This window comes from Stegodyphus dumicola, chromosome 3 (assembly GCF_044657685.1).
Source record: "Stegodyphus dumicola isolate Sdum_Otavi_A_Nest chromosome 3, ASM4465768v1".
Lineage (NCBI taxonomy): Eukaryota > Metazoa > Arthropoda > Arachnida > Araneae > Eresidae > Stegodyphus > Stegodyphus dumicola.
Window position 1 is genome coordinate 94,969,110 of NC_140770.1, and position 27,354 is coordinate 94,996,463.

The window sequence follows — 27,354 nt, forward strand, 5'->3', positions numbered from 1 at the left end:
ATTACCTAAGCTTACAACAACCCCCCACTGTCTTGAAGTAAACAAAATTGCAACTATAACTAAGTGAAAGCAAGATGATTCTCATTTCAAACGACATTAGTAAAAGGCGAGAACACAACACCCTACTGCCTCAATTGTTAGTAAAAAGGCCATAATCCAATAAACCAGATATGTTTCCTCGCAACCGTGTCTTGCTTTTGCTACGCTTTCTACTCAAGAATAAATTAAAAATAAAGTTAGAGTTAAATAAAGTCTTAACAACTTAAGAATACTTTTTTTCCAGATTAAAATATACAAACAATAAAACTAGAATAATGATAACTTAAAACACATATAATATTCACGACATGACATTCCTTCTCGCACCAGGGGAAAAAAATTTTTGAGCATCAAAACTTTTTTTTCAAAACAAAACAGCATTTCAAAATAGTAGCAAGTTAAGTGCCACACAAATAATCAACTGAAAACTAGTTGTCATTTAGAGCAGTGATAAAAAAAAAACAAAGTATTAAGTGTTACAAAGCATTAAGCTTAACAAATTAAATTCAAAATATAAATGCAACTCATATAACCAATTAAACAGCAGCAGGAGTGAAGTGTCATAAAATCCATTTGTGAAAACAAATTAATAAAAGCACACAAACCAAAAAAAAAAAAAAAATTAAAACACTAGTGAGCAAACAAGTACGCCTTAAACTTCCAGCAAGCCTAAAGTGACAAAAAAATCCTAAATGAAATAAACACTGAACTGAACCAGAAGTTGAAACAAACGGTGAACACCCCCAGGAACAGAAAAGAGAACCTTGACCAAAAAAATATTAAGCCGAAAGAATCTAGAGCGTGTCTAGAAGCAAAAGTGAAAAATAAAAATTGAGATAAACTTACTTGAAACAAGGAAATTAAAAGTTCGGACCAGCCGAAAAAAATCCTTAAATGCAAAGCACTATTGAGTCAAGAACTCGAAACCGAAACTAAAAGAAATTCACACAAATGCAGATAACTCCTAGACCCAAATCATTTACAAAATACAGAGGAAAAACTTTAACTACTCTTTCAAGAAAATAAAACTGACACTTAAAAAAAAAAAAAAAAAAAATATGAATTCAAATTCATAAACAGTTCAAGATCAAACAAAAAATAAATATTCTGAAATTAGTCAACATAAATTCAACAAAAACTGAACTGAAGCAGGTTACACACACAGAGAATTTCCACGTAACAAGAAAGTGTCCAACAAAAGGATTTGCCACAATTTAGAAGAAAACCTGCATCAAGGTTCAAAAAGAAGTGAGTCACAACGAAGAACAGTTGTTATCCATACCTTTCACTCACACAAAGAAACATAGAGCCATCAATGAAAGGAAATATTCAGCTTTGATTGGCAGTTTGCCAAATTTTGTTGGTTGCACGTTTCTTTTGGAGGGACTGGTTGCGTGTTTTCCTATTGTATAGCATACGTTGGCTTGTGGATTAGTAATGTATAAAGGAGGATGCATGCATTGGAAAAAAAATAAAATAATGGCGATGATGGAAGATAGCGAAAGCGATGATTTTTCAGATAGTGATTATGAAAAGGTTGGGGGGGGGGGAAATCGAATCCAACGTGACAGTGTACTCTGTGCTCCCGTGAAAGAGATTCCAGCGGTAAGCCAGTAAAAAAAGAGACCAGATGCCAGTGTAGAATGTCAGGTATCACTTTGTGTTGTCCCTTCTATCAAAAACTATCATACAAAGATTAATAATTAACTTTTTTTCATTTGCCCGAGATAACTCGGGATAGTAAACTAATATTAAAAATAAATGCTTTTACACCTTCAAAAAATTTAAAATTCAACTTAAAACCTACATATTTTGATTTGTTTCGTTTTGTTGTATTTAATAATAAAATAAAAAAAATGTGATGATTTTTTGTAATTTTTTTCAAAAAAAATTTGTAAGGGAAGCGGTTAAAAGACAATAACCTTGAAAACAGAAACTCAATACGGAACTCAGTGGAGTTAATTACTCTTAAAATTCCAAAATCAAATCAAAATTCTTCTCAAATCTCCACAACACTAAACTCACATAAGTAATTTCTAATTCCACAAAATCAAGTTTAACTTCTCAAAACAAATTTTACTTCACTAGTATCAAAGTTTAAATTTCCAAAACACATTTCACATCCACTTTTAAAGTTACTACAACACTGCAACAAGTTCAACCTAAGAAAAAAAAAAAATTAAATTCAAAACCAAAGCAAAAAAGCTCTTGAAGCTCAAAAATTGACAAAGTACAAAACAACAACAACAACAACAACAACAAAAAAAAAAAAAATAGATCACTGTTAAAACAAATGTTATACCACTCGCTAGTAAACTCATTATGAAACTACCATTAAAACTACATGAAAAGCCAAAACTATGAGTAAACAGTAAGAAAAATATCTTTTAATTACATTTCCAAAATTGCAAACAAAACCAGTTCTACCTGTCCAAAACAATTTTTGAGAAAAAAATCACAACTCACAATTGCTGTAAAACACAAAACTCACTATTCTACTAGTTTCATACATTTCTCAGACAGCAATAAATGTTCACAAAACTCACAACTAGGTATAAAATTAATTACTCAAACTTGCAAAAGCTAAACAAGAAACTTCACTCCGGCTGAAAACTATCTTCCAAAAAAAAAATTTAATTAATCCCTAAGTAAACTGTCATTGGTCCCGCGCAACTTTACAAATCTAACCAAAATTAACTTTAAGAAACAAACATTTCAGATTTTTCCAAAAATAAATTCAAAATCAAATTTTTAACTCAATTCTATTAGGCACAAATTTCAAAAAAGCACATAACATCCTGGTCACGGCACCAGAATGTTATGTGCCTTTTTAGGAAAGACACAGAAACACAAAATTTAAATTTTCCTAACTGGCTAACCTACTCCTATTCAAATAAAAACATTGCATTGTGTTTGATGTGTACCGGATTAATCTTTATTCTGTAAACTGGTAATAAAATCATACAATTAGATCTTCCAGAAAATTGTCATTTTATTTAGAAAGGCATTAGGTAAATTCAAAATTTACAAAGTGATAAAAAAAGGTAGGGAAAAAAAAAGGGGGGGGGGGAGAGGAGGTTTTCCTGGGTTAAATAAAAAAAAAAAAAAAAAAAAAAAAGGATAATTTTTAAACTTTGATATTGCACTATTTCGTAATTACATAAAATTTTGTTTTAGCACAGTTATTTGATAACGTTATGGTATAACAAATGTAATTTCAGCAGTATTGCACATATAAAATTATTTAACCAAAAGTAAAAACAACTTTAACAAATTTCTAGGAGTAAACAAAATTAGAATTTTTGTTAACAAATTCTTGCCAACTGAATTAGGTAAAGTTTATCAAGTCATCTGAGACACTAAATGATTAATCTTAACAAAATTTAATTATCTTTACAAAAAAAAAATCGATTAACTTTAACAATCTATTTAAGAACTCCCTTTTATTTACCAATAGGTTCTAAGTGACTACTCCACTTGTACAAAAAATAAATAAATAAATAAATAAAGGAAGGATAACTATTTTTCCCTCAACCAAGTACTTAGCTAATCAAATTAAGTTGAAAAATGAATTTAAACAAAAGAAGACTTATCTTCCACGATCCGAGCATTGGCAGGAGTTTCCTCATCAGCCATAGTGCACGGGAATTCTAGTTAAGTTGAAATATATGAACAGTCCAACTGGTCTTTGGAAGGTCAATTACTAATGTCGTTAGCAGGAAAAGTTCTTTTTTCTTTAAGTAGTAATAATCAAATGCTGGAGGCATATTTCGGGACACAGCTTAGAATTAACAGGAATACCGGATATTCGCTTCTGGATTACTGGATAACAGGAGCAGCCAAAATTCGGTGAACGATGAAGCCCTAGTGAGAACAGATTGCGCAAACAGCTGAGGTCTTTCCTTGGAGATCATGGATGGGAGAAATGTTAGAAGAGACATAACATAGCTAGGTGAAGAAGAGCCTTGATGTCTGATAAAGTAGTTTAAGGTTGAAAAAACATATTGATCCCAAAAACTTTCCGGTTCAGTAAATTGATTGTGGAGACATAGTGGATTATAGCTTAGCCCAGTGGTCGGCAAACTTATTAGCCAAAGAGCCAAATATGAACATTACAACAATTTAAAAAAAAAAAAAAAAATTGGGGGCCAAATCTGCTTGTTTAGTACACTTTTATTACACTAAATAAAACTAAATTTAATACTTAATAAATATTTATTAATGCGAACAATGTGCTTGCATCTCCTTGGAAAGTTTAAGTAAGTCAGGTTTGTATGTTGTTTTTAATTTTAGGCATGATTCCAAGTTATCATCAATAAGATGACTTCTCAGTTTACCCTTGATAATGTTCATGCTTGAAAAAGATTGTTCGCATATATATGTAGAACCTAAAGGGAAAAGAACAGCAAACACAAGCTTTTTCAGCTGATCGTAAGAGTCAGGAATACTATTCCAAGCGTCGAAAATGATCATGTCTTTCTTCTCCAGGTCATTCAAAGCAGACCACTTGTGTTGTAAACTAAGATCACATTTTTCTTCTCCAATATTTCCAGTTCAACACAAAGACGTTCGAATTTAGGGTGCCATATCTCCCTGCTTATTAAATCCAGCAATTGTATTTCAAAGCTACCGATGACAATTTCAAAAGGAGAAGATTTCAACTCGATTATCGTAACATTAAGAGGATTTTTGACAAATGCTAAAGTTGCTCTGCTGTTTTTAAATTCTTGAAACCTGCTGAGAAATGCTTCCCTCATATTTAAAATTATTGTTTTAAAATGGTGTATATCAATAGAGGAATTATTTTCTTGGTGATGCTTCACCAGGCTCAGAAAGTGAAACAATGTTTCCCTTTCAAAATCCTGTGCAAAAATGGATAATTTATTTTTTAATGTTATTACTTTTTCTAACATCGAAAAAATTAAGTTTCCTTCCCCTTGTAGTTTACGATTAAGCTGATTTAGATGAGTCGTAATGTCTACCATGAAATAAAAGTTTTGGATCCACTGATTGTCTGTTAGTTCTGGATAGTGAACACCCTTCTCAAGGAGAAATGCTTTAATTTCCGGAAAAAAAATGGATGCAAAACGTTTAAAAACGTTCCGTCTTGATAACCAACTTACCTTGTTACGAAGCAGAAGATCAGCATACTCACTCTCCATTTCAAATAAAAATTTGAAATTGAGAGAAATTTTGAAATTATTAAGATGATGGTTAAGAGCTTTAGCTAAAATGGAGTTAATAATGGTAATCACTAATTCCATAACTTTACAAATTTCTTCCGGAAATGTTTGTGCACAAAGCGCTTCTTGGTGTTAATTTTTTTCTTTCAAAATAGCAACAACCCCTTTTCTTATGCCGTTCATACTTTTGGCCCCATCTATTGAAATCGACACAATTTTATCAAGAGGAATATGATGCTTATCCATAAAACTCAATTACAGCATTGGCGATATCTTCTCCACGTGCCTGACCTTTGAGTGGCGATAATCCTTAAAAGTTCTTCTTTAGGGCCTGAATGAGACATAAATCTTACAAAAAGTGAAACTTGCACCGTATCATTTATGTCACAAGACTCGTCAACTGTTATTGATAAAGCCGAAACCAATTTCAGATCTTCGATGTGCTGGGTGGTTATATTTGAACACATTTTAATTGTTCTATCTTTAATGGGTTTTGCAGACAATGGTAACTCTTTAATTCTTTTCAGAATATCTGCTTTTTTCTTAAAATCCCAAAATAGCTCTTCGGATGCATTTATAAAACAATTTTTTATATATTTGTCATCTGTGTACGGTTTTCCTCTCTTAGCAATCTCTTGGCTACAAACAAAACTTGCCATATTATTATTGCTGGAAGATTGCATCCAGTTATTAAACACAGAAGTTGACGACTCTTCTGAAGTTCCTCAACTGCTTTCTTCCTTTGCATCACCGGTAGGATATGTAGTGTTAAATGACGCGTGCTTTCTTGTAAAGTGTCTTTATAAATTTGACTTCTTGTTATGTGCGAATTTCTCCTTACAAATAAGATGTGTTGGAAGTCCATTCAAGTTTTGAATAAGCGCAAAATTCTTAGTCCACTCAACTTTAAATTCGCGGTTTTCATCTTCCGTTTTTCTTTGCTTTTTTTCGTAGCCATGTTAATTGGGGTGCATATAAAAATATTCCAAATATATTTTTTCTAAAGCCACCAGTACAAAATTATTATCATTATTAAATTGATGAAAATAAAAATTTAAAAAATCTTTTTAAATAATACAATTTTATTAATATATGTAACTGCACTAAAAAGAAAAAAATAATTTTTTCCATCATCAGAATAACAAAACTTTTAATATGATCAAAAATGGAAGAAAACTTCCAACATTTGGACAAATAGAAGTTATCGAAAAATCGATTACAAATTTTGTACTGGAACCATAAACATACATAGCAGGTGTAATAAAATTGTATAAAAATATTTGTAAGATGTGCAGCTAGATTAAAAAATACAATAACTTTTTAATAAGACAGGACAATGGCAGACACGGTAGATAAGACAAAACTGTTCACACTGCAGCTGTTGCTCTGTGATGCCAATTTGTACCTTCACTACTTTATAAAACGCATGCGCGTGCATGCCGGTAGGTTGTACATGGTTTATGTTTACGTTTACAAAAACTAATAAAATTAAACTTGATATTCGTTATTATTAACGTATTTTTACAACAATATAAAATTTTAATTACCTATCTGTCTTTTTACTCAAACAAAAAATTATACATGTTCTTGATTTATAGAAGAATTTTAATTTTTCAAAATAAGATGTAATTTTCTTCTTAGCAAGTTTTTTTTAAATGAAAATATTATTGCGCCATCCGTGGATATTTGTACTAGAACCGCACTTAAGGAGCCAAAGAGCCACATGCGGCTCCGGAGCCGCAATTTGCCGACCACTGGCTTAGCCGATGACGATGAGTGGATGCATACTTAAGTTTACGAAGCTCTGAAGCATTTATTTGGAGAAAATTACTGCCATTGGAAAACGCAATAAAGTTTCCGGGCCTAAGCGACGAAAACTCAGCAAACGGCCGGCAACCATATAGTAAGCCTCCGGCAAACATAGGTCAAGCAAAGCAGCTCTTCCGAAGCGTAACTGATGCAAGGAGTCCGGGACAAGAAGCCTTACTCCCATGAAAACAACCCTTTTTAGATATGACGGGCCAGCTAAACCCCCGCCCGAAAAGGTGAAAAAACCAGTTGTTGAAAACTCCCGCATTAAGCAGTGCAAAACTTCTACTTTTTTCCAAGAGTTGAACTAAACCAGAACCTAGTTATCACGCCAAGTTTGCGCCAAAACCAAGGCTAGCCTGAGCAGGTGCAGAGACCCAGAATGGCAACCCTGACAGGAAGTGGCTTATTTTCATAAATAGTGCAACTCGTTTAATTTCTTTTGCCAGGGATTTATTACTAGTTTAGCTTGCGCTGTATAGTTGTGGGGTTTATTCTTTTGCACTCTGTTAATATTGGGGTGCCAGTGGTTAGAGAAATCAGATTATGTGTACTATTAGGGAAAATTTATGATTTATACAGAAGGCATTTCCTTACAAACTTACTTTCGTGTTTCTAGTGTCACTATTGATTGGTGATTGAGTTTGCAGGAAATTAGTTAGCCTGTTTACATTTTGTTGTGTGTCAAGCGCCATTTAGCTCTTGAATTGTTTGGTTTTGAACATCCATATACTCAGTGGTGTTTGTTTATTTACACGGATTTAACTTTTGTTGCCTTTGGGGGGTATCGTGATTTTACATTTTTTATTTTGGGGCGTGTCACGTGTTGCTTGCCAACACTTATATTTTTGTTTTTGTACTTAGTTGTGCGCCAGGGATGCTTCCTGAGCCTCTGGCTTATTTCACTGATGTGACTTTGCTAACCATAGAATTATGGTAGGATTTCATTATGGCACAAAATTTTGATTATTTGCTAACCATCTAGTAGGGTAGGATTTTTTTTTAAATTTCAAATGGGATTTTTTATATTTGTTGCGAACCATAGATTTATCGTACAATTTTGATGTAGGAACCGAATTTTGATTTTTTTTTTTTTTTTTTTGTGCTAACCATGTCTCATGGTAGGATTGATTATAAATAGGCACATGTATCCCTCTTTGCGATTAACAGGTGTTTGTACCAACACCTACTACGAATATTTTTTTCTTTCTTTGGATCATTATGTAAACCTTTCCATTTTTCTGCAGGTCCTAAAGTTTTTGGCTTTAGCCAAAAATTTTCCCCGATCACAGGAGGAATATGTTATGAAGCAAATTTAACGTAATTAATGTAATCACTGTAATCAAAATTTTAATGTGTCGATATTTTTAATTTTAAGGTACATACTTGTTTTGGTTTTATTATTTTATTGGTTTATTATTGGTATATTTTGATCCATTTAGTTTATCTGAAGTTACACGAAAAAATTAGCTATCGTTGTGATGTAATGGTGACGCCAACCAACAAAATGTATAGAGGGCGCTGGCTCTTAATCTGAAGGTGCCAAAAGTTTTAGTTTCCAAGAGGGATACCGGCAGAGAGGTCATAGGGAAGGCTCGTGGAAGCCATTAATGAAAACGAAATTAACCTGTATTACTTTATATATTTCAGTTATTAGTATTGTAGTTTAGTATTAGTTTTGTGTTTGTGAAATAAATGTTTAAAATACAAGAAGGTGGAGTTATTTCTCTATGAGGCAGTGGATGAAGACAGGGATGATATCACAGTCATCGTTCTTTGTCCACTTCGTTTTCTAACTTGTCGTACTCGCTTTCTCACTCAGACAATGGATATAGGTGAATTTCCAAGTAATAAATTCAGTTTTTCATGATAAAAACTAACTTAAACCTTTTGAGTTTGATATCATTAGACGAAAAAAAATTAGCACTTTAAATTGAGACTTCCTTTCATAAACTTAGCTTTAATCACTTTTAAGTTATAGCCTTTTAATTAACAAAACTTCCTAAGTTTTTCCTCTAACAGGGAAGGGGGAAGAAGAGTTACAAAAGTTCACTTTCAATGAAACCAGGGTTCGTACGGTCCTTAAAAGTCCTTAAATTTTTCAAAAATGATTTTTGGTCCTTAAAAGTCCTTAATTTTGGTCAAAATGAATAAATAAATGGTCCTTAATTTTTCTCATTTGACATTTCTTATCATTTCTAATGATTGCCATTATAAGTGTGAAATGCGATTTCTCATGAATATGGAATTAAAATTACACGGCTCTTAACCAATCTGTTGGCGGATTTGCATTGTAAACGATAAAAAAACAATTAGCTACCCTAGGACGAAAGTATCTGGTGTCTGATTGGCTATTCACCCAATCTTTCGAAACAGGTGTTATCCATAAATTTATGCAGATTGTGATGAAAGCGTGAAGCCAGAAGTTCTTTAAGAGGCGAAAGTGATGATGAAGGTAAGGTGCTCGAGGAAAGAAAAAGGGGGGGATTCTGAAAATATTTGCCAAAATTAGAACAATCCCAACCTGGAAGGCCACAACCCCTCCGACGCCAATAGGAACGAGATGCCTGGAAAGTGCATTTTCAATAAACTGTGGCTTCATCAAGCTGACTACAAAGGCTGGATATTGATGGATGACAATCCTCATAAAGCGAAATGTGGTCCTTGTCTGAAATAAATTGAAATTTCTAGAATGGGAGAGTCAGTGCTGAAAATTCACATTAAAGCTAAGTTTTGTTTTATCATTTCAATTTGTTTTTACACGGTTTTGCTTACCTTAATTTCTGTGTTTGTTTGAATTAAGCCATAAATTAATTTTTGATCACCTTCTACGGAGTTTATTCTCCTTTGCACATATATGTGTGGGTATCAGGATTATGAGTTTATTTCTGCAGAGTGTCTGTTATCAATTTCATGGGAAATCTATTGGCTCCATTTTGAATTTAGGTCGCCAAGGGCAAATTTGGTAATGTTAGCCGAAAAAAATGAAGTTTGGAAATACGTTTTGAAGCTTCAATAGACAATTAAATATTTGGTTTAATCCTATGCACAAGGTATCCATTGCATAAGGGATTTGGCTACTTTTGGCAACTTTATGATGAGCAGTAAACAGGACATATACGATGAGTCATTAAATGGGTCATTTTGGTGTTGGCGATAATTTTCAAAATTGCACCAAGGCTGCACCATATACCAGAATTTTATTAAGTATTTTTATAAAAGGAATACTGCTTTCAGAAGAATGTTATTGAATTTTAATATCGCATCAGTTATCCAAATGGTTGGTCGATATAAAATTTCATTGTGATAATGATTGAAATTATTTTTTTGTTATTAAGCTAATTTCACTTATTTATAACTAGAAATTAAAATAAAAGCTAAATCCTGAATAAAAAGTCAGTGTTGAAATGATAAGGAAAAAATAAAAGAAACGGAAGATTAATAAATTAAAAGACAATGACCGATAAGCGGAATGGTTGCTACACGGAGAAAATGTGTTCATGGTATTGCCAATATAGCATTCTTATGGCAATTTTAGCGATGTAACGGAATCTCTGCAGGAATGCTTGCCTAGAATATTTCGCGATGTTGCAATTTTTTATCGAGATAGTACATTTTTTAAGTGTTAAAGTATAATGCCTAAGAAAAATTCATACATTTTTGTTTAACAATAAAACCAATTATTGCAGAATTTTTATCTTTGCTCCATCATCTGATAGATAAAGAAATAATGTTTTAATTAAAATTTTCTGCTGTGAAGTTCTTCTTTTACCGATGGTTGCAAAATGTCCCCAGAAGTTGAAAGAGCCATTGAAATATGGGATGATTTGCTACTATATGTTAAAAAAGTTGAAATGGGGCAGTTTAAAAAAATTCATTGAAATCCTTCTCAAATATTTTGGAGGCAACTAAGGATAAAACATTTCTTATAAAATTAAATTTTCTTCTCTCTCTGCCGAAAATATTATTGCGTCTCCTTGAATATTATCAAAGCGATAAACCACTTATTCCCTTTTTTGCTGAAGATATCTTAAAACTTATAAATGATTGCTTTTAGCACTTTAAAATTTTGAAACTAGAATATTCAAAAATAACTAAAGCAGAAAATCTTTATAAATTTAATTTTAATGATCCAAATTGTTATAATGATTAAAGTAAAGTTTATTTGGGATTCATTGCTGAGCAGTTAATGAATGATAAATGCCGCAAGAAGGACATTTCACAAGCTGCAAGTTTTGCATTGAAACAAGAAGGTCAACAATGTGTCTTAACAATGGTACAGCACTTAATGGGGAAATGTCCAATAAATTATTTTCTTATTCGAAATGCATCTTGTATAGACCCACTGTTGATGGCTAAAAGTTCAGAAAAAGCCCAGAACAAAATGAAAATAGTTCTAACCGTGTTAACGCGGAATAAACGTGTTTTACAAGGTAATCGTGATGAAATTCTGCTGCAGTTGAGAGCTTCTAGACATAGTTAATACAAATTTACATGAATTTTCTACTTTTGATTCTCAAAATCTTTCTCTTGACGCATTTCTCACTTCTTATTTTCATGATTTTCACTATTCTAAACTATGGAAAATAGTGAAAATGATTCTTATCTTGTCACATGGACAGGCCTTTGTGGAAAGGGGCTTCTCTGTAAATAAAGCAGTTGAAATTGAAAATATAAGTGACTCATCATACATTTCTCAATGCACAGTATTTGATTACATAAAATTTTCTGGAGGTATTCTTATATCAAAATTAATAAAGAAATAAGATCAGCAGCAGCTTCGATAGATGCTTTTAGCAGATGAAGCTGAGACCAGCAGGGACATTGATTTGTTTATCAAAACAAATGAACTTAGAAGAATAGTTAAAGAAAAGAAAATAGACATAAATAAATTAGATGTAAAAATATCTGAAAAAATTTCAGATTTTAAAAAAGCATAAATATTTTGTATCTTTTATTGCATAGTTTATTATTCTAGTATCTTTCAAAAAACCAAAGAAATAAATTGTATGTCTACAAATCTGTTATTTTAATCTGCAAAATATTTTTACATTGCAATTATAATAGTAGTTGACTGTGTTTAAATAAATATTTATTAGAATAATAAACTATGCAATAAAAGATACAAAATATTTATTATTTAACTATAATAATCATGCAAATCTCTAAAATATCTGTGGCTGTTATTAGTGTGAAATACACATATACAAGTTTTTCAAGAAATTATGTTCTTAATTTAATGTTATCTACTTCATAACTTGTAGGGAGTTAGTTTAGTTTTCAAAATTGTTTTATGTTAAGTATTAAATTGAATTTAATGAATTTAATAATAGTGCATAATACACACTTCTGTTAGTTTCTTAAATGGATAATTGCTTTATTCTATTCCTTTTTTTTTTTTTTTTTTTGATAGGTCCTTAATTTTTTCTTTGATGGTCCTTAAAAGTTCTTAATTTTCATGTAAGGAAATGTGTACGAACCCTGGAAATAATGTGCATTCTTTGGACTTGAAAAGCCACTTCATGTCATTGTTGCCATTCTGGGTCTCTGCACCTGCTCAGGCTGGCCTTGGTTTTGGCGTGATAATTAGGCTCTGGTTTAGTTCAACTCTCGGGAAAAAGTAGAAGTTTAGCATTGCTTAAGGCGGGAGTTTTCGACAACTAGTTTTTTCACCTTTTCGGGCGGGGGTTTAGCTGGCCCGTCATATCTAAAAAGGGTTGTTTTCACGGGAGTAAGGCTTCTTGTCCCGGACTCCTTGCGTCAGTTACGCTTTGGAAGAGCTGTTTTGCTTGACCTATGTTTGGCGGAGGCTTACTATATGGATGCCGGCCATTTGCTGAGTTTTCGTCGCTTAGGTCCGGAAACTTTATTGCGTTTTCCAATGACGGTAATTTTCTGGGTATTTGTTCGAATAGCTAATTAGGCACCCCTTCTATTTGTTCACCTGAGGCAAGTGCCTCACCCTCGTCCTGGCCCTAGATGCAACTTATTTTTAATGCCAGTATGGCTCTTTCATCTGCAAGAGCCATACTGGCATTAAAAATTGTATGGAATAATGTTTTGTCCCATTAAATTCTTTTCACACCTTTTTCAGCCTTCTGCTCAAAATTTGCCAGAGGTGAGAGAAAACAGAGGAAAAAAAGCAAATAATTTTTGCATTAACATAAATATTGAACAGTGGCACTACAAATATCTGCAGCAAAACTACCCACTTAGTTAAAAGAATGATTACTGCGAGTTGTCATATGGTTGCCGCTGCACTATTTAATATCTATAATCTAATTTTGCTAAAGCGGACTAAAGCGGATACTTGTTATTCCAAATGTGGTGCTGCATGTTCTTCAATTAATATGAAGTCTACATTTCCCCATCCTCAATTACCATATTTTATTAAATGCAATTTAAAAACACTGTTATATTCACTGAACTATTCCAAGCACGTCAAATAGTTTTCTTTCTTCCTTGAGTTCTGATTTTCATCATGACCTCTCAATGCTAAGCATAATTGATTTAATAAATTTTTGTTTGATATAATTCTTTTCACCTTTTCTTCCAATAACTTTCCTCATGTTCTGTTGCAATAAATCATAATCAATTCTGTTTAGAGCTGAAGATCTTTCACTCAAACTACATATTTAAAACATTATATGCAAAATTAAGGAAGGGCCAAATGCATTCGTACAAAGAAATTTGGAATTTAGAGTTAACTATTCATACTATAAGTTGAAGAAAATTTGGATATATGTGCTCAAAATCAATTGTTGACATAGTATTTGAAAAAGAATTGCAAATTTTCCTGCTTTATTTCAGAACAGTAGAATGGAATTTTAATGGTTGAAATGTTAATATTAAAATGTGTCTTTTACTTTAAGCGGCCAGATCAGAATATATATAGTAATAGTAAATGCAATAGCAATGTTATCTCATTATGCAAGTGAAGAAATTTTGCAAAAAAGGTGCTACAGTTTAAATTCTTCCTTATATAATAAATTAATCAGAATTACCTATTTCAAAAAACAGAATTGAACTTCAAAAAACAGACAATGTTGATACTTTTATGAAGGTTGTACAATTAAAACTAACAACAGAACTTAAAGATGCTAGATAATTTATGCAGGAGCACACTGGAAATATTTTCTCTTTGGTATACACTCTCTCTTTGATTTTCACAATGGGATTGCCGGCAATCCCATTGTGTAAATCATGCAAGTGAAAGGCCATTAGGCCATTAAACTACTAATGGGAGAAAATAAATATCAATGTATTTGCGGCGGCATGTATTTGTTATGTTAAATCAACACAATTTAATATAACAAATAAACTGATATCATAAAAAATACCTTTCACAAATTGTTACATGTCTGAAGAATAACATTTTTTTTTTTTTTTAATTTGTGACGGTAGAAAATATAACCTAATATTTCATATTTTGGTTTATAAATCTACACCTGGTATTTGTTATAAGCTTGTGTACTTACTTTGTTAAACGTACGAGTCTATGAAAATGTCCAAATTAATATTCTTATAAATGTTAACTTCTACCTACTATGTTATGCATACAAAAGTAATTTTGTGTAAGGAATACATATGAAATTCATACGTATTGCTTAATACGGTAATTAATTAAGTTTTACCTGTGATTCTGAATTCTCAGCAGTTGATACCATTAAAATACAAACTAACAGAAAGATGTTAAATATTTCTTTTTTTTTTTTTTTTAAGTATCCCTTTAATAGAAAGCAAGTTCTTACTGTTAAAATAAAATTCAAAAATAAAGAAATACATAAACAGGTATTATCTGCTTTACCAAAATTTGGTATAAATACAGTCAAAAGTCGTTAATCCGGACTCATCGGGACTTCGGCGATTCCGGATTATCGATTTTTCCGGATTACAGATCATCAGTTTAAATCTCGTAAGATGGCATGCAGAAATTCTAAAATTAAAAATATGAAACCGTAATTTATGAAATAAAGAACAATTATGATCTAAAGGGTATCAAAATTTACAAAAAAAAAAAAAAAAAAAAAAAAAAAGCTTAATATTTATTTGTTTACTTTATTAAACATTTCTTTCAATGTAAGTTGTTTAAGTTGCTTCATTTTATGTGATAATACTTTCTCTTTAATTCTGTAAACAGACATAATTTCTTGTTCAGTTACAAAGTTTCGCTGTTCAAGTCTCGTTAATTGCTGTGCCGAGAATACCGACTAACTTGTCAATCGAAATTTTTTCGTTTTCACTAACCTCTCTGTCACAATCTTCATTTCTTTATCCATTTTTTGCTGCAATTCCACTTTTTGTTTTTGGACATCGAAACATACTTTCGTTTTGTAGATCCTTTGGAAGTTCCAGCATCGGAAATTCTATTTGACATAATCGAAAGTTCAAGTTTACTTTTATAAAATTGCTCTTACAGTCTGCAAAAAATAATAAGCGGGGTCCAATTCGAAGATTAAGGAACAACGCAATCATTAACATTAACTGAAATAGATAATTTTAGCTTACATTGTCCGTTATACATTAAACGAGCAGGCGAAAACGTATTCTGCACTTGCGCACACGCATATGTGCAGTAGTCAAGGTCTTACGTGCACGCGTAAAACGCCTATGGACAGAAAGTTTTTAGCTTTGAGGTCCGGATTATGGGTGTCCGAACTAACGACTTTTGAGTGTATTAAACTTTGCAGTGATTGCCAAATAGTTTTCCACCGATTCCACTTAACACTTTTAAACATTAAACTAAAAATATTTACAGTTATTCTCATATTCAGTGGTGGGAACAATATTACAGTTAAATTGTTTTTGCTGTATGTTTGCCCTGCATACTAAAATGTGTTTGTATTTCAAAACTAACACATCTCATACTTTGACTTGCATTAGTACTGTTGTCTTCTCAAACGTTTATTTGGTACTCTTGTTATCAGGACTGGATTCAGAAATGTATGTATGTTTGATGTTTGGATATATGTGTTCATGTGTGCATGAATGTATGTATGTATATATGTAATAAAAGCAAGGAAAGGACACAGCAATGATACACACATGCATGCGTACATTCATACATTTCTGAATCTGGTCCCGATAACAGAACAGCACCACCTAATCTAATTTATTTTCGGGTAAAATTCAATTGTGATGAAAAACTATAAAATGGTAGTAGAATTTTTCTGTAGAGATTTAATAATAAGTGCATTTTGATTCAGAAGCACAAGAATTTGTCCCCTGCAATGAATTCACTTCTGTATGCTGTATTAAAACATTTAAGTAGTTTTGATATGTTGTTCAAGATATAAAGCCTCAAAGTAAATTTAATTAGGAAATGCAGTTATAGACAACAGCAATTGTTGCAGTATGTTATTGTTGTGTTTTATTTTTGATGCAAGTAGTAGCACACATTTGGAAGAGAAATTTGTGGCAGAAATAATACATAATATATGCCTTCTGAAACACCATTTATTAATTATTCAAGGATATAAAACTTGTTGCAAAATAATTTGCTGAGGATTTTTGTGAATAATGCCACCAAAATTAGTTACAAAATGAGGAAGGTTGTTTACTGCTTAATGGCTCATCAAAAATTGTTAGTAAAAGATCTTTTCTAATGCTGTCAAACAAAATATTCAGGAACCTTCCACAGCAGTCACTTCCATAATAGTATCTGAAACTGATTAGTATTTCATGGAAAATGAACAAATTAACGCATTAATAGTGGTCATTTTCTTGAAGGGGATCACTTCTATGGTAACACAATATCTTTTGGAATTAAAAGTGCCTTTTTTCACGAAGATTCAGTATGTAATTGTCAAGAACAGGGAAAGAAAAAAATAATAAGTTGATGGGAGAGTGTGACAAAATTAAAAATGTTACTTATCTTTTTCCATTTTACTTTTAAATAAAATGAATTCATAACTGTATTACTTTATTGAAGTAATTTTGATCCATTATTATTCTTCAATTAGTAAAAGTTTCTATTTCTAAACAACTGTGTGTTCATGTGGCCCTTTCCCTATCTTAGAACCCCTGGTGGCCACCAGGTCTACCAGCCGCTTAACCGCCTCTGAACATAATTAAGATGCAGTTTTTTTTTTTATTTTGCATTTTATTAAAAAAAATAATTGATCACTCTATGAATTTTATGGCAAAAAACTTACATACATCCATGAATTTAGTTATCCTATTAAAATGAAATGTTTGTGTTTTAAACTACAATCATTTCAAAATCTCTTGAAATTTCTCTTATTTTTGCTAATGAAATATATTATGGTTTGACTGAATTTCCTTTGTGTAATAAGAAAAATTGAAAATTTCATGTGTTTTTAAAACCTTTAAACTATGTGATGTCTTTTTCTACTTCATTTTAATTATTTATTCTTTACATTTGTATAACTTTTTTTTTTCCTATTTTAAAAGTGTTATTTTTTACTCTTTTAATTTTAGGAAGTGCTTGGTGATAATTATTTAGAAGAACATGCTGAAGCCAAGAAACATAAAGTAATGGCAATAAAAGATATGTTTGTGATTGATACTTGTGGGGGACTTGGCAGTGAAATTGATAATTCCAAAGATTCTGATAAAAAAACTTCTTCAGAAAAAGGAATAATTAAAAAAAATGATGATTTGCATCATGAACCAATTTTCATCAGTTCTACTTTTCACAGTAATGATAATTTGAATGTCTCAAATAAAGGACCAAGAGAAGTTACTTTGCGAAAAAGAAAACACAAAGATTCAGATGTAACTGATGATTCAGATCACAGCACTGTTTCACACAGCAAAATTCTCAAAAAGGAAAAGGCTGAACAAGCCTGTTTGAGTACTACTGGAAAGAAATTAAAATCACAATGTAAGACAAAAACAGTTCTTCCACCTTGTGATGCAAGAAAGGACAAAGTTGTTATGAGACCTGAAAATAAAACTGTTACCCTGGAAAGTGGCATTTTTGTTCAAGCACCTACTTCAAAAGAAAAGCTTTTGAAAAATATTGTGAAAGATAGTAATGGTTTGTCTGAAGAGGATTCCATCAATAAGAATGAAATTATCATGTTAAAGAAAAAAAAGAAAAAGAAAAAGAAAATTTTGCAGGATCAGAGTTCTAATAATGTTACTCTAAGTCAGGAACAGAAAAAAGAAAAGAAAAAGATTTCATTAGACCAGGGTTCTAAATGTGAAGCCGGGAGTCAGAAGCAGAAAAAGGAAAAGAAATCATTACTTAGTAAGAATGCTAAAAATATTAAACAAGCAGTTCATAGATTTCATTATGAAAGAGATCCAGAATATGTTTCGTTTCTCCGTAAAGTTTTCGCAGAGGAGCAAACTGGTATTGGTACAAAAGCAAAAAATAAACCTGAAAGTCATTGTCACTCAGAACCTAATTTGTCTCTCCATCATAAACAATCTCCTAAGAAAATAAGTAAAAAGTCAGTACTGTCTGATGATCTTCCATCAAAACATAATGTGCATTTTAAAAATACAGAAATAAAACTCTCAAATGATATTGATGACAAAGTAATATGTCTTGGAGAAGTAACTGCTGATTTAAATATTCAGTTACAAGGAACTCCTAAAATGCCTCAAGAATCATGTTCTTCTAAAATATTAAAACAGAAAAATTTTGAAAGCCTAAGTGTGCAGTGTGATTCTGTACCATCTCATAGAGATGCAGAAAATGAGTGTTCTAATAAAATTACATCATTTGCAAATACTACTACTAAAAATCGGAAGCAGAATTCTATAAAGCCTAATTTAAATTTACCCTTTGATAACAAAGGAGAAACTGCTGATGATATAGATAATTTTAGTAATAAGAAGAAGGTTTCTTTTAAAAGAAATATTTGTAAAAAATTTGATAAAGTGTCAACAAAGTCGTTTATAGGTTTAAATAATGACAAAGAAAGTGAAAGCAGTGCTGATAATGAAGATTCTGATGCAGTTGTTGATCTAACTCATGACGATGAGTTTTCTGACGAAGAAAATGATAGTATAGAAAATACTAACTATGATGATAAAATTTCCTCAGCTGTTAATAACACCACCTATGAAAAACCATGTGATGAACCAGACATAGGTTATGATATCAAATTTCCTGATAGTGATGAAGAAAATGAAAGTAGCAGAGTAGCTAAAGATAGTATTAAGGCTTTGTTTACTGACGAAGAAAATGATAATGATGATAAAATTTCCTCGGCTATTAGTAGCACCATCTGTGAAAAGAAATGTGATGAGTTAGATGCAGCTTATGATATCATATTTCCTGATAGTGAAGAAGTAAGTGAAAGTAGCAGAGAAGCTGAAGATAATTTTAAGATTCAATTTCTTGATAAGGAAAATGACAGTGATGAAAATACTGGAGATAATGATAAAATTTCCTCAGCTGTTATTAGCAATGTGTGTGAAATGAAGTGTGATGCACTCATTGTAACTTGTGATACCAAGGTCTTTAATGCTGATAAAGGAAATGAAAACAACAAAGCTATTGAAGAAACTATTGCTAAAATTGCATTAATTAAAGGTAGTGATACTTCTAAAAATTTAGATATTCCATCTACAAAGACAAATTTAAATTTAGCTCAGTGTAAGGAAGAAAATGAAAATGAAGGTATCAATGGTAATTTTGAAATTTCATTAAATCTAGATATTAGTAAAGTAGCAAATGAGTTGACTTCAGAACGTGATATAGAATTAAATAGTAATAAAAGGATTGATAATTCCCATGAAATTGCACATGGTATAAATAATAGCGCTTCTGAAATATATGATAAATCTACTACAGACAATTTAAAACTCATTTATTCTAATGCCAAAAGTGATGGTGAATGCAGTGTAGATAATTCTTATCAAACTGAATCAAATATCTTCAAAAACATTCCTGAAAAACTTGATGAAGTAATGGAGGATGATAAAGAAAACAAAAAGAACGATCATTTTATTGACAGCTGTAATAGAACTCTATCAAATGCAGATGTTAGTGTACACGAAGAAAATGATCTGGGTATTGCATATGAAAATTGTGAAAATATTGCTAGCAGTACTTTGCAAATGGAATCTATCAATGTTTGTGAAATTAAGTCTACTCAGGATAATGAATTAACTAACAACTGTGAAAAATGTAACAGTGGAGAATATAATCAAGATATTTCTTATGGCAATGTGCTAACTACTAACAGTAAGAGTGTTAAAAAAATTAAGGAACTGTCTTTAGAATCCAGTGAAATATTTATTGACAATGATAAGGAAGATAAAAGTTATGAAGGACTTGGAAATAATTTAGGTAGCGTTCCATCATGTGTAATGTATAGCAATTGTAAAAGATCTGATGAGTCAGTTTTTAACAATGATGCTGAAAAAAACCATCCTAATGAGACAACTGAAGTTGGAGATAATCAAATTTCAGCAAGCAATAGCTGTAAAAGATCTAAAAAACGGAGTGTAGAACATTGCTTAGAGTTACCACAGGATGCTGAAAAACGTGATAGTAAAGAAGATAGTTTTCATTCAGAAAAAAATTCAGTTATTGACAATAATATTTATGAAAAAGATGATATATTTCCCCTAGAATGTACTATACAGCTATCTCATGCCACCATTGAACATAATAAAATTTCTAATGATAATCTTCATACATTTGTATCAGAGGTAAGCAGTAATACTAATAAAAGCTGTGATGAAAATGTGGATGGAAAAGAAATAGTCAAAGATAAGTTCAGTTTAATTGAAGTGATCAGTAATAATACTTCTGAGGATTTACATGTTGAACAAAGCTTAACCATATCTGCAAAGGAAAAAACTTCCAAAGAAGAATTAGAAAATTATTCTCATAAAAAGTATTCAGATGTAGATGATGATATTAAGAAAACAGAATGCCAAGAAGATACAGAAAGTAATTCTAATGAACTTTCTTCTGTTACTAATAGCAGTACTTGTGATGATAAAGCACAAATGTTATCTCAGAAAACAGAGACCATTATTCTTAATAAAAGCAGCTATAATAATATTGCGATTACATTACCTGAAGAAACAAAAGATTTAGATGCTACATATGACAAAGTAGACAGTATTAAGTGTAGTGAAATTAATAAATTTGAAATTGAAACTGTCAGTTCAAATGATGAATCTAAATGGGATTTAAAACTTGAAGAATCAGTAACAACAGATAAACAAAGTACTGAGGCCATGCATTCACCACTTCCTGTATCTCCAGAAAAGTCTCAGGGTCTCACAAATGCTTCTGATCTGAAAGTTTTAAATGAGTTCACTCCTAGACGTTCATCTAGACTGACATCCAGGAAGAATTCAGATAAAAACAGAGTATCTACTGAATGTAGTTCCATTCCATTACAGAATGAATATAATATGGCAACATTAGATGCCCATAATTCTGCTGTTGTTATTCCCAAAGACAAAACAGTTGGTAATGAAATTAGTTCCAGTTCTGTGTTCAATTTGGATAATTCTTCGAATATAAAATGCAATACTGAATTTCACAAAACTGGTTTTGAAACTGAGACAACAACTCCAAGTAGCAATATTGCTATTGCCATATTATTACCTGAAGAAACAAAAATTGTAGATGCCACATATAATAAAGTAGACAGTGTTAAGTGCAGTGAAACTAACAGGCTTGAGATGAAAACTGTCAGCTCAAATGATGACTCTAAATGTGATTTGAAACTTGAAAAATCAGTATCAACAGATAAACAAAGTACTGAAGCCATGCATTTACCACTTCCTGTAACTCCAGAAAAGTCTCATGGTCTCACAAATGCTTCTGATCTGAAAGTTTTAAATGATTTTACTCAAAGTAGCAATATTGCTATTGCCATTTCATTACCTGAAGAAACAAAAGATGTAGATGCTACATATAACAAAGTAGACAGTATTAAGTGCAGTGAAACTAGCAAGCTTAAGGTGAAAACTATCAGCTTGAATGATGAATCTAAATGTGATTTAAAACTTGAAGAATCAGTAACAACAGATAAGGAAAGTACTGAAACTATGCATTTACCAATTCCTGTAACTCCAGAAAAGTGTCAGAGTGTCACAAGTGCTTCTGATCTGAAAGTTTTAAATGATTTTACTCAAAGTAGCAATACTGATATTGCCATTTCGTTACCTGAAGAAACAAAAGTTGTAGATGCTACATATAATAAAGTAGAGAGAGTTAAGTGCAGTGAAACTAACAAGCTTGAGATGAAAACTGTCAGTTCAAATGAGGAATCTAAATGTGATTTAAAACTTGAAGAATCAGTAACAACAGATAAACAAAGTACTGAGGCCATGCATTTACCACTTCCTGTAACTCCAGAAAAAACTCAGGGTCTCACAAATGCTTCTGATATGAAAGTTTTAAATGAGTTCACTCCTAGACGTTCATCCAGACTGACACTGAGGAAGAATTCAGATAAAAACAGAGTATCTACTGAATGTAAAGCCATTTCAAAAGAACCATTACAGAATGAAGATAATATGGCAACACTAGATGCTAGTGGTTCTGCTGTTGTTCCCAAAGATGAAACAGTCAATGAAATTAGTTCCAGTTCTCTAATCAATTTGGATAAATCTTCAAATGTAAAATGCAGTATAGAATTTAATGAAAGTCATTTTAAAATAGAGACAGCACCTCAAAATGTAACACCTACCATTAATTCTTCCCATTCAGGCTCAGAATTTGTTTCTGAAAATATAGAAACTGAAAAAAATAGTAAAATTAACTCTCCTAAAAAGAGTGCTGTTGACTCTACTTTTCCATCATCTTGTGAAAAAAAGGAATTTTTATCCTTTTCTGATATTTCAAATGATAGTCGTGAAATACAGATTGCTAAAAGTGAGAGTGAAGTTTCTGATGATAAGTGTAAATATTCTGATACACTTTTCTCAAATATTAATTCAGAAAATAATAAACAATTATATTTTTCATATCGTAATACACATAATAATCCAAATGATGGTATTGTCGAGAACTTAGAACTTGAGACAATAGATGAGAATGTCACTGATGAATCTAGCAATTTTAAAGAAAGTGATGATGAAATTTTAAGTAGTTGTTCAGAGACTCTAGAGAAAGAAAATTTTATTGAACTTGAAGACGCAAAAAGTAACAGTATTGTAAAAATGTTAGATTCGCCTTGTTCAGAAAATGCAGCTCTAAAGTCTGAAGACAGGGAAAATGACTTTGTGCCAAAAGACAATAAAAATCCTGTGTGTACAGTTGAAACAGAAATATTTAATGCTGAAGATAAAAACCTGATTGTTCCTGAATGTAATATTAAGCAAGAAGCATTGACATCCAAAACTGAACATGTGGAGATCTCTATACCTAAACCTTGTTCTGTTGTCCTTGATGAAACGTTTACCAAATGTTTGAAGGATTATAATTTGAATGATTGTTTGAAAAACACCTCTGAAGTAGTACAGTCTGCAGATGTATCTGAGGTGCTTTCTGTGCAGGATTCTTTGGAAGTATCAAAAGTAAAACAATCAACTAGCTCAAGCAAGGAAATAAGTAGTGATATAAGCAAAACTGCACCATCTGTAGAGGACACCATTAATGTTTTAAGTAACATTGAAAAAAATTGTAAGGAGTGGGTTTTACCAGAAGTTGAGATTTCTCCTTGCAAATTATCTAAATTAGACAATCATAATAGTGCAGGATTTGATGAGGGTAATTCATCTGTGGAAAACTCCGTAGTGAAAAGCTCTGCAGTAATAGGTTATCAAACGAGATTAAGAAAGAAAACTGTCAAGGGCTCTGTTGTAGAATCAGGAAAAAATGCATCTGATGATAAGAAATCTAAATCAAAGCATAGTTTAGCCCCAAATCCCGTTAGACGTTCTCTAAGACCACAAAGGGTTGATTCAAGTTCAAATTTAGCAAATGATTTAAGTGAGCTACATTTAGAATCGCCTAAGAGCAGAAGAAAAAACAGAACTGTATGTGCTGAAAAAAGTGAATTACAGAAAGTTCTGGACACTACTGCTGCTATTCATTCTGAAGAATCAGAAGACAGTTTGAGAACAAAAGGTAAGCGAGAAGAAACTGATCCTCTGAAATCTGATGGTACTCAGAAATCAGAAGATGCAGTAGAACCTAGGAAAACAAGAAGGCAGAAATCATCTGTTCCTACCAGTGAGTAAAAATATATGATTTTCTGATTGTTTTATTTTCTAGAAAATGAAATTTCAATTCTTCATATATAACATAAATAAAGATCAGTGTTTTTTTCAATGAGCTAACATTTAAAATACAAATTTTGGAAACACCATTATTAATAAGAGATATAACTATAATATAAATGAAATTTTTAGAAGGTACTATGTAAAGGTAATACAGTTAATGCTTATCATAACAACTGCTCATTATTGTGATTGTCCACTACGACGTCAGATGAAAAATGTCTCCATATGATTAGAATATATTAAATCCACTTACAGTGACAACTCATTGTAATTTTCTTTTTCTTCATGTTTTAGAAGTAAAAAACGGTTGTTATAATGAGCATTAATTGCATTACAATATATATATCAATATATATATATATATATGATTGATGTAAAGAAAAAATTTAAAAATCTTTTCTTCTTAAACATTTAAAACATAAAACAACTATCTACTAATAATAAAAAATACTGACAAAATTTTCAAATACTTTAGGAATATCCCCAAAATGGGATATTTTTCTAAGTATTTGGACTCAAAATATATAAATATGCGTACATATTTATCTAGATTACAACTTTCCCAATGTAACACAGGGACAATTTTTTTAAGGATTTTAACACAATATATAAATAAAGGACACCGACTGGGCCACGCATTATATCCTTTTACCAGAGGTGTGCTTTCTTCAGAGGTTATAGACTAAAAAACATAATTCTATTAGAAATTCAGGTTGTATCAAGCTTTAAATAAATGATATATACTAAATAAGTAACATAGTCACAGGTATTTATTTTAATTTGAAGTCGATGAAAAATGAAAATTTCTAACTAAAAAAGTTTAATTATTGCATAAATGTATGAAATAAACAACAGAGTTTTGTACTTACAGAAATATATTGAAAATACATTACATGGCTTTGTTTGAAAGTCTGCTCTGCAAGTATTTTTTTCCCCCAATGTGGATATTAAAGTTACTGATGATCTTAAGTCCTCTACTCTCACTAACAGTTATCATAAATTCTTTTAATTGGCAGGTGTATTTTAAGGCATTAGTGTAGTTTTCTATGTCGCATTATTTCATCTGACTCTGTTTTAATCACTGCTTTCCAAGTTATTTTTTAACTACATTTGTAATAGAAGATTTTATGCCATCATTGATGTCTTCAGTGCACAAGTTTTCATCGATTTCTAAATATTTTTGCATTTGAGCACTGCCACTGATTTTGATGAGCTCAACCAATTCATTTTCACAAGTATTTTCACTGAGGTCACTCGAAACTGGAATTTTAAAGCCTGCATTTGTAAAACAATGCTGAACACAAATTTGTGATATGGATTTTATAGCCTTTGTTATCGATGGCAGTTTTGAATGGCATTCAGTGCATTGACACATTTTGCATACTGCAAGCAGCTTGACAAAGAACATACCGTAAAAACAGATTTCTGCAATGAACCTTGGTCCAAAGTCTGTAATACTGATGGTGCATTAAGTGGGAGAAACACTTTCACTGATTTCAGTTTCATGTTTGATGCGTGGGTTGGCAAATTGTCAAAAAATAGCAAAGTCTTCCTTTTTTTTTTTGTTTCATCAAGAGCAGTAAAACATTCTGACATTATGCTTTGCTATTACCCATGACTTTTTATTGTAATGCCAGTAAACTGATAAAGTTGTGTTTGAAGAAGCTTGGTCTTTTGGCTTTTCCAGTTACAAGTAGTTGCTCATACTTTCTTGGCCCACCAATGGCTGAGTGGTAAAGCCATTGAACACTATTAGCTCTGACCTGGGTTCAAATTCAGGCAAACGGGCTAGCTGCATGAATGTTTTTGCGGTTTTCCCCATGAGTAATGCGTATATGAGCCAGTTTCCCTTAGAAGGTCCTTCATGAAAGCATCCTTTCTCTTAGGCCAGTGTGGTCCAACCTTTTGTTACCCGAGGGTCAATCAAACGTTAGTATAGGAGAGTGAGGACTAAAGACATTAAAGAAAATGAATTGCATATAAATCACTAGTTTAATATATCACTTTATTTGACTGTCTAGAAATCAATGTAATGATTGATTGGCACTGCTTTTTTGATACAAATTTATCAATGTCTACTATAATTTCAGTAAGGCAAATTCTCAGGCTCGATTCCAGTGAAGCACTTTCAATGCGATTTCTCGTTTTTGATTTAATTTGAGAGCAGAAAAGCACTTTCACACACATGTGTACTGCCAAACAGCGATAACATTTGCAAAGCAAATTTATGCAGTTTGGAAAAACGTCTTTTAGAAATCAGTTTCCAGAAATGTTCAGTGACATCACACTTTTTAGTCTGGTAGAATGGATCTGCCTGAAGATCACAAATTTTCATTTGAAGGTCGCAAGGTGCCTCATTTACTTAAATCTCCATGGGGTTGTTTAACAATGAAAGTTTTGTTTTTAGGGAATCAAAATCCTGGAATCTTGTCCTAGAACTCTTCTTTGATATCAGTAATTGTTTCATGAAATATACTAAAATTTGTGTCATTTTCTTCTTTCAACTGCTGACCAATTGAGAAGTTTGCCGTATTATTTGCCTTCAGTGCAATTTGCATTACATTAAGTTTTTTGTGAAAGTCTTTTAATATGTCCATAAAGCTGGGATATATTTTGTTTTCTGCGTTGTAGTTTCAAGCATTTAGATGGTTTGTTAAACCGGTCAGAAAAGCAAATTTATTTAAAAACTGGATTTCTTCCAATTTTTCTTGATACTCATGCCCAATGTTTTCTTTTTTGAGAAAAACAAGAATTTTATTCCTCAACCCAAAAAACTGTTGCAGACAATTTCCAGCACTTAGCTAGTCTTGACAATACAATAAAATGTCACCATACTCAGCATCCAAATTGTCCACAAATGCAATAAATAAATGCTCTGTGTCTCTTGGCTTTGCATCCCCTTATTAAATTTACAGTATTTACAACAGTTTTCATTGTTTGAGCCTTATAATTTTTATTATTTAATCATAATATTTAATATAATTATTTACATTTATTATTTAAAGCAGTACGGAGGGTCTTTTGTTTTTCAAAATATTTAACTAACATTTTTTTTCCAGTAAAGAAGGGCAAGTGCCAACAAAATGAATAAGAGGGCCGCATGTGACCCGTGGGTTGGGCCATGCTGCCTTAGGCAAATAATCCTTTT

At 31.6% G+C, this 27,354-nt stretch overlaps 1 protein-coding gene across 1 annotated transcript in view; it reads left to right on the top strand.

Moving 5' to 3' along the window:
* LOC118196159 (uncharacterized) overlaps positions 1-27,354 on the top strand; it is a 105,909-nt gene that overhangs the window by 72,405 nt on the left and 6,150 nt on the right. Inside the window, exon 8 of the mRNA XM_085813095.1 lies at positions 17,472-24,156. Coding sequence (XP_085669221.1) covers positions 17,472-24,156 — 6,685 coding nt within the window. The remainder of the gene's footprint in view (positions 1-17,471; positions 24,157-27,354) is intronic.